Here is a 9,889-nt window from a genome sequence, read left to right as displayed (position 1 = left end):
TTTCTGATCTATTATAGACACTTGAAAGTATATATCACAAGATAAAACTAGAGTCTCTGGCGTGTTAGTTTTACTAAACGATATAATGGAGGGGACACGAAACATTGTTTGAAGAAAATCGAGATTATAAAATGTGCCCTTGCCCTCTGGTGTTATATTGAATGATAATTATTTTGACAATGAAAAAGTTCCTTTAATTTGTCTCTAGTGTCTATTCCAAGGGAAGACAGGAATAACCCAGGCGTCAGCCGCAATGTAGCGCCGCAAATTGAGCTAGGGCGAGGTGACCTGCTCAAAGCAACTCAACGCAGCGGGTGTTCGAACGCGGTACCTTTCGGACACGAAGCAAAGACCGTACTGCTGAGCTATGCCGTCCCTGTGGTAACCTCTCAATAAAACATAATTTTTACTATAATACATAATTCAAGCAATAGATTTGGATTTTTAACTTCTTAATTATACTGGAATACCACTCAAAGCTTTTTTAACTTCTTTAATCACCATCCCATGATCATTTTAAAATATCTCATGGGTCGGCAAACATGCGGTCTCTAGTCTTGTAGGAAATGTTCGTGTCGGAGTATAGACCAATGGTGACAGAACTTTGGCTTTTTACACACTTTAAGTTAGTGCTCTGAAAAACATGTTTAAAAAATTTAACCAGAAAACTCATCCTTCATATATCGGTTGATAAAAATGTCCCTCGTCTTTCCAAAAACTCTCAAAACTGGGATTCCATGAAAGAGCAGGTTTAAAAAGTTTAGTTTTTCAAAATCATGACAATTTACTCACTCGAAATTGGTGTGAATGCATAAATCAGATACAAGCATAGAAAGGTGACATAACCGGCATCGTGCAATGTGAGAAATAGAAAGATGACTGCAAAAACATTATGGGGCATATAATATATATCAAAGTGACACGCATTGAGTATGGAAAACCCTAAGGCAAATGGATATAATATATAAATATAATATAATGTTTATATATATATACATAATATGTTATTTATTATATATATATATATATATATATATATATATATTATAACATATTTAGAGAGAGAGAGGAGAGAGAGAGAGAGAGAGAGAGAGAGAGAGAGAGAGAGAGAGAGAGAGAGAGAGAGAGAGAGAGAGAGAGAACATTTTGGTTTTTAGTAACATTTTTTTCTTCGTCTCTTTCAGGTTGGAACTTATGAAATGCCCTATAGAATATCCAACCATAAAGTGTGTACATATACGTCTACCGTGACAAGGCGGGTTCTTTTAACAGAATGTGAAGGATATCCGGACCCCTATATAGACGTCTTTGATGCTGAAGGATGTACTTGCCAATTTTGCAATTCAGACTACACAAGTTGCGAAAAACTAGACTAGGAATAGATGGCTACATGTTGATCTCCTGCTGCTCTTGAAAAATACACAACACGGAAGATTCATAATTGATATCACTTTCCTGGTCGGGCGACTGGGCGTAATCGTTGGTCTCTGGATTCAATTCAATAAAAGATCTGGTGTATACAAGATGGAAATATTGCTTATGAATTATTTTTCAAAGCAAATATACAGTAATAAGAAACATAATTGAATGTTTGATGACTCAGGCAATGTTATCGACTGGGAGTAATCATTGGTCTTCGGATTCGATACAACAAAAAATCCAGCGTATACAAGATGGAGATATTGTTTTTTCAATCATGTTCATGTATCGAAAGCAAATACGCAGTAACAAGAAACAAAATTGAATTTTTAAATGACCCAAGCAATGCTATCATTATTTGGCAATTGTATTTAGTTTATTGAATAACAAATCGGTTGTTGTGAAACACAGTGGAAGATTTGAATCAAAATCAAAGTGTAAATGGTTTGTTTTATTAGGTCTTGGCATAATCCTTTCAAATCGGTGTTCACCTTCCATCAATATTTATCCATCGAACTGATTCGCCTATTAGTTATCTGTGTCACGTGATGAAAGGTGGATCAATCTCGTCGTTAGAGCCAAAGACAGCTCATATTTCCCATCAAAGACATCGATATCTTTGTTTTGACGTGATGGACTATTTAACCGTGTGTGACAAGTCCTGTATTTTGTGTCTCAACAACTATATTAGAGTGTATTTTCATCTGGGAGAATATCTGATATCTGCTAGGACTGCACACGAAACGACATGCCAACCACACTAACAAAATGTTGGCATACTCGTTTTGTATTATAAACGTTACTCAAGGAAAGACTCCCTTCTCTACAGTCATCAAAAAGGGAGTCTGTTAGCTCAATAAAAACTTACTTGCAGCGTAGAACAGAAAGTCAAAAATAAAGGCATAAGCTGCAACAGTGAAGCAGAGTCAGTCGTTGAGGCATCATCGGCTGTGGAAAAGGAAGTGGGGAAGCTGTCAATAATATATTGGTTTAGTTATATAGCCTTTCAAATAATTCTAATCTGCCATTTGATGAATTAGTTTATTATCATGTAATCTTAGCATGGTGTAAAACATACAAGTAAACAAACTTCCCCTTTCTAAGCCATAGAACTCTAAGTTGATTTCATGACCTATTTATGTATGCTTCATTATTTATTTATTTATTATTTTTTTCTTTTTGAAACTGTATTCATACGTGGGAAAAGTATGGAATTAAAATATCTCAGAAAAAATGATTACACGACACAATACTCGTACGTTTCAAAAAACATATAATACCATAGAGTATGAATATGCATTAGGTCTATCATTAAATTCTTAGAAAAATATTGAAAACAATATAACAAAATTGTAATTAATATGACATCCGCTTATACAAAAATTGACTACAAAAATGACGAAGAGAAAACTGTTAAGTAGATTAAACACACCACACTTTTAAATACATGATTATTTGAATTTGGTATAATTAATTAAAGGATATTACTGCAAGATGCTTAGATGAAAAAAATTTAAATGATTACATTTTTCAAATAAATAAATGTCTTTTATTCAGTACTCAACTTCGGATGCTTAATAAAAACAGATGTCAAAATATTTTGATTTATTAGTAGATAAAGTTTGTATGCAGTAGTAATTTATTTACGTAATCATCTCATTAAAAGACAGGGAATGAGCGACTAGGATTGAACAGATTAAATATCAATATCATGTAATTTTACATCCTTAAAAGCGTATTTCTTAAACATATATACAACAACTTTTATGGATTAGTATTAATATGCTATTTAATAGCCTTATATATTTTCAATTTTTACGTGAACTTCGGATGTAGCTATTCTTCTACTCGGGAGATCAAAAAGAAGATTTGGGGTGCTCAGTCGGGAAATGCGAAGGAAGCATGAGAGTATAAAAAGAAAATATGTCACTTATGAATGAGCTATTGCATTGCCTTCGTGAAAGTCCCTTTTTGTATTGGATAAAGGTTAATTTAACTGTCCTAGGACAGTTTTCTGTACATCTAAGCTTGGTCCCTTTTTGCTTACTTTTAAGATGCACAATTAACAGAAATGTTGAGCCAGAAAAATGTCACCATTTAGTCTGTCAACTGTTTGAGACTGTCTATGTGTATAAGAATAAAAATCACAAGTAAACAATAAGTTAGACAAATACGAGTGTGCATAATCGTTGTCTATAGGATTATCTGTTACTTAGTTGTTAGCAATTTATGTTGGTCAAGCTCGGCAGACATTTTTGAACTTTTTGAAGAGTAAATGTGATTTCAATCGAAAGCAACCAACAAGGCAGTTGTTTGTGTAAAACCTTAGACTAGATTATCACAACGGCTACAAAAATTCCAATTGCATACATTTTGAAAGCATCCCAAAATATGAAAATTGTTTATTGTCGTGATAGCTTATATCAACATTTTCATTTTCTTCTGAACTGAAATAGATAGATTTTATACATTTTACACACTTTATTTTTCCTCCCCAACCCGCTACTACAGACCGTTAGTTAATTGAAAAAGAACCCATTATAATATATATGTTATTTGGCTACATTTGGCTATGTAATTTATTTCTAGGCGAATTTGTTGGCCTGTACTTTTGTATGTTTCAATCACGCAGTGAATGCTTTCTTGATCCATGAGTTTTTTGTATGTGATGAGTATATTTCCAATCTCTAGCTTGTCACATTGATTAGAGCATTCTCTGCCCGCTAATGAAATGATCATTCCCTTGTCGGTTATCAGGCTATCTACAAACTCTAAATGATACACGTAGTCACCCGACAAAATTGTATAGATACAAGGTTTTCTTAACTCAAGCAAAGGAAAACACGATAGCATAAAAAACATGGGTGTGTGTTTGTTTCTCTCTCTCTCTCTCTCTCTCTCTCTCTCTCTCTCTCTCTCTCTCTCTCTCTCTCTCTGTGTGTGTGTGTGTGTGTGTGTGTGTGTATAATCCAGAAGTAGACATATTATTTCCATCATACGTCGTTTTTAATACCAATTCCACGCATTAACAGCCAAGAGGCTGGTCTTGCACTTTTCTACTGGAACGTGCATTGCTCTCTTTTCCACTTGTTGCCCAAATATAAAATAAAAGCTTAAAAACAGTCAAACGGGATGCGTAACCTTCCTATGGGATATTAAATTATATTATTCTACACGTATCACATTATTTGGTCCTAGTGTCAAGATGTTTTTTCTTAAACTTGGAAATGTAGTAGTCAAGTTGACTTGACTTTTTTACATACGTTTTTTCTCAATACCCTCATGTGTTGGTTTATTGTACTTCTTAAATTTAAAGATGAATTCATGTTCAGCGATTGTTATGTTTTCTTTTTTTTCCAGAATTCTTTTTCTATTTTATCTTACCCCCAGAAATATATACGTACATAGGATCAGGGATATAAAGTAAGATTCTTGAAGTCTTGCGATTTGAAATTCCGTACGTGTTTCCAATCGTTGCACGGATTAATAACATGCGGGAGAGTAAGAAATATTTTATTTAGGTTTTTTGTTAACTTAATATCATGAAGCGTTATTATCTACGGGATGGGCAGAAGAATGGCTGTTTCTTTAAAGGTATTAACTGTCATACAAAATTCATGTAACATCATCCATGATGTCTAAAATATCCGTTACACAATTCTCTAAAGCAATGGCGATACATCTATCACTTTTATTGGCATACACATTCATACACACAATGTGTCAGAAACTAAAAGTCATATTCATCTCTTAAGCAATGACGAGACATCTTTAAATTGCATGCAACATCATCCATTTCTGAAATTACGCCACCTTCATCTCTAAGACAATGGGACTAGAGATGTGATCTTTAATGTCTGTATAAATTCTCACAGTTGATCAAATGAGGTATTCTTACTCATATTGGGTTCAATTTATCTAGGGTGGCAAGTCGACATTATATATAACAAGCTCTTTCTTTGACAAAGCTGCAAAACTCCTTCATTTTAAAACAGTCAATGCTTATAACGGATTTCAATCGATTGACTATTTCAAAATGTCACCAAGAGCTATATTAGTTTTAATATATGTCAATTATGGATGATCTTGTTGATATTATTCTTATTTTCAAACAACAGATATAGCTTTGATTTGATTCACTTTTAGCTTTTCACATTTTAGTACTTGGTCGAATTATTTACTTGATATAAAATGTCAGTGTATTTTTAGTAAGCCTAAACATGGTATGATATATGATGTATTGCTATCTCACGTTTGAAATATCAGCTTTGTGTCTGATTCAATCTTTTAAAACTTGAGAGTTCGAACCAACACAAAATTGGGAAAAATACATTTTAACATTGACACTAACGGGAGTCTAGAAAATTATTTTGGGAGAGAATTTGACTCCAATGTCAAGGCACATGTTTTGATCCCGGATTGAGTTGACAGTTGGTTGTCTATTTCTCTTTCTCTTATTATAACGGGTTTGGACGTTTGGGGATAGACCAGTGTCCTAATCAATATCTCATTACATCTCCTATTTACGATGATAAGTAATTATTATATACTCGTAATACTCATGTAATATCTGTCAAATTAGTTCTACTGCCAATTATTATGCTTGTGGAAATGGCAATCACTTTCATGGATTGTTACTGTTACTTGGAGGCAATCTCTCAGGTGGATATTTCAATGCCACGACAACGGAATATGACCAGGGAAATTCGCAATAACAAAGAGCTTCGTGAGAGAGACTAATTATGCTTCCGATTACGGAAATGAGCGATTTATGATGTTTTCAACAGCACGAGGAGGTCAATATGTAGAATCAATTTAATTTAAAAACAAAAAACAGCAAAATTATGACTGGTTTGTAGGGAAATATAATGATGAATGAAAAATTCTATCAAAAATCTTAATTGTGAATGGAATGTAACAAATATTTTCTAAAAGTCTTAATTCTTTAAATTACTTTTATCTCGATTCGATCAAAACAAAGATAAACAAAGAAGAAACCCAACGAAAACAAACAAAATAAACGAACAAAAGTCCCAACAAAAACATTCATTTATTTGGACCATCATTCTAAAACATCTATAAGATCAAAAAAACGTCCTTAATATATAAATTACACATTATATTTCCAGTTTTCAAATCATGAAAAAAATGCATTGATCACAAACCAGTATTTTCCGTTATAAACGCAACAGATTTATACAGTATCAATTGATCCGATACAAACTACCAAACTTTGTAAAATATTGATTTTCGAGGTATTAAACACGCATAAATATTGTTATATTGCTTGATATTTTTGGATGATATTAAATACATGCAGCCAATATTCCACAACAATGAAAAGTAAATAAATTATGAAATATTTGTTGCAACGGGTATCCAGTTTTTGTGTTTGTCCTTTTTTTCTACACATAAAGCGATTTAGCTCAATAAAGTACCGTAAAGAGGAATAATATTATAAGATTATTTCATTTCTTTCTATTTATTAAACGAGTTAATTTTAGTGTGCCATATAACACTACTAGCGAGTATGTGTTTTTGCACGATTAAATATAACGAGTACAAAGAAATGAAAGAATACGTGTACTCCACCTCTGCAGTTAATATTCTTAGTTATTTCGTGACCAATTGTTTGCTAGTAGTATCTACATCGATTCCCCATAATTTGTGTTTTTCCAGCTACCACGTGTATGACAATTTGGCCCAAATTAGAAAAAACGTTGGACGCATCAAAAGATTATTTTAATTACCAATCAGCTGTCTTGAACGAAGTATTTCACAACAATAAAATGTGCAAAAATATTCTGCAATTGTTAAATATTTTTTTGTTTAACCCCTGTCATTGGAAAACCCTATTTCTTAGTAAATATCTAATCGTTGAATAATGCTTGAACGCGTGTGAAATCAGGTGTAAAGACAGCTGATCGGTAATTAGAAATAATCTTTTGGTGCGCATGAACACAAATCCAACGGTTTTCGTCTTGGTTCAATTTGTCATTCAAACAGAAGGAAAAAGATACAAATTATGGTGAATAGAAGTACTAATGCCATACCATTTTGTTACAAAATATCCAATAATCTTACTTGGAGGGGTAGAATTTCGTTGCATTTATTAAAGTCATTATATTTTTATCGTGCAATAACACATTCTCGTAAGCTCGTTGTGTTATTGGGCACGCTAAAAATAACTCGTTTAACCCTCTCCTTACCAACTACAGGGCTATCGTCACTTTTGTTACGATAAAATTAACATTTTTCTTTTTCCGATTTTTTTTTGTACATCACCAAATTGCAAGAAAACACTTTGTTTAGTTAATAAGAACTTATTGTTATTTTGCAGAGTAGATTTATGTTTAGCATGCTTTTTAGCTTGAGTGTGAATATATCAGTGTTGGGTAAGCATGACAATTTGGGAAATATACTGAAAATAGTCGGTAAGGAGAGGGTTAATTAATACAAAGAGATGAAAGAATCGTATATTATTCAACGCGTTCTAAACATTATTCAACGACTACGTATTTACTAAGATATGAAACTGTTTTCCAATGGGAGGGGCAGAATAATAAAGGTTTCACTTTATACGACGGAAAGAGTTAAAGAGCGCATGCACAAATCTCTTCAACTATGAGTTTAACAACTCACTTTGATTTCGAGTATGAATTTCAATAATCAAATCACAGATATGGATTAAAAAATATCGTAGTCAAATTTTAAATTGAAATACGCCTTTTTATGTTGTTTTTTTTAGATTTGATCAGGGCGGAAAATCAATGTGATAAAGTTTATGGACATATCTTATTATTTGATAATACTTTTCCAAAAGCAAGCAGTCTATTGCAAGCAATTTTTCCAGTAATTCGTTTTATGCTACATATATCGTCGCTGTATGTCAATGACCAACTCATGACAAGGGAGCTTTTATAATATATATATATATATATATATATATATATCCTGACGATGGCTAATTAGGCCTGAAACATTAATGTAGACTGTCTCAAACATTGTGGTAAATATTAAAATAATATATATATATATATATATATATATATATATATATATATATATATATATATATATAAAGACAATCCAGGTCCATGTCTGTAAGCCAAATCTGGATAATCAAGCAGCGAGTAATCCACCTCGACGGGACTCTTATTGGAGTCTTGGTAGAAAGGTATGACATACAGTTTTAAAGCCTGATACTATTATCTGTGTAAGTCAATTGGTATAGCAATTGACTTAAAAGCAAGGAAGTCATTTTAGATCCAATTTATTACCCAAATTTTTATCTGACCTCTCATTTCACTCACCTTTTATAGGCTAGTTGGTGTCTGTTCGATTTAGCAGAGAATTCATTTTGATTAGCTAGAGTTTTATCCACAGCACAACGGATAATTGTTGTCTCTTTAAGAACCAGGACAAACTGAGGCTCTGTGAGTTTTCACGGATTCGAAATAATACTCCTTCACTCTCATCTTAATGCATGTTGGACACAGCGACACACTTTATCCCAATGACAAAAGACATGCATAACTATTGGGGTGATTCTCAACAGGGAGTCAAACATGGAATTCGCGTCTATCGTGGAAGATTCTATTTTTTGTTTCATAATCGTCGGATTATCCATTGATCTTAATACGCTTCAACAGTCGTAACGTCACTTCCCTCGTAATGACGCATGGTAACTTAGTAACTGGCTCTAAACTATTGGAACAATGGCGGACGCCCTTATGAAATACTTCTCCCATGAGCATAAAAGTGTATCCAGAGGAAAATATACCTATTATAAATCTGATCATGTTTTGACTTTTATACATTCTGATCACAAGATATATGAAACGTTCTAGCCAGCATGAAGAATAAAAAGTAACGATTTTCTTTGTTTAGAACCACGATGGGCGCCGTTGCTGGGCGACGTGACATCAGACTATTGAATCCAATTACCGTGGTTATCTCCCGATCAAATAAATTTTAAAAATTTATTTACACATGGGCATCTTTCTAAATCCTAACAAAGTCTTGGTCTTGGATTCTGATGGAGTCAGTTAGACTTAGATTTTTTCATCCCAAACTTAAACTTTAAAGGTTATGTCTTACTAGATACGGTATTATTAATATATCATTTTATCAACATCCCCGTTGGTAGAGAACTCGCTTCACACACAAAGAACCGGTATCGATACTAGAAGTAGTTGATTTTTTTCATATCCCCCGTCCACACAGCAATGATTTTGTAGATCGGTCTATTGGATCTGGAGGAAAATACTTTGCGATAGTCTACCCACATATCCAACGGGTAGCAAGCAATTGGTATTGCCGGTTTAACCCAATAGAAACCGGGATAAATTCCGACTCCACAGGCCTTATGGCTTTTATTCACTTCGAATCACATACGATGCTGCATCTTTAAAGAGCGTAGCCTTTAATGAAAAGAAATGAATTCAATTGCGATCTGTTTGGAGTTACC

General features: G+C 33.2%; 1 protein-coding gene across 1 annotated transcript in view; it reads left to right on the top strand.

Annotated features, from left to right (window-relative positions):
* The window catches only part of LOC144962920 (thyrostimulin beta-5 subunit-like), a 71,194-nt gene extending 64,399 nt beyond the window's left edge, over positions 1-6,795 (top strand). Inside the window, exon 4 of the mRNA XM_078896323.1 lies at positions 1,185-6,795. Coding sequence (XP_078752449.1) covers positions 1,185-1,376 — 192 coding nt within the window. The 3' untranslated portion in view covers positions 1,377-6,795. The remainder of the gene's footprint in view (positions 1-1,184) is intronic.
* The last annotated feature ends 3,094 nt before the right edge of the window (positions 6,796-9,889 follow it).

This window comes from Berghia stephanieae, chromosome 1 (assembly GCF_034508935.2).
Source record: "Berghia stephanieae isolate SIO BIC M18660-M18661 chromosome 1, UCSD_Bste_1.3, whole genome shotgun sequence".
Classification (NCBI taxonomy): domain Eukaryota; kingdom Metazoa; phylum Mollusca; class Gastropoda; order Nudibranchia; family Aeolidiidae; genus Berghia; species Berghia stephanieae.
The sequence above is the reverse complement of the archived record's forward strand: the minus strand, read 5'-3'. Positions and strand labels throughout refer to the sequence as shown.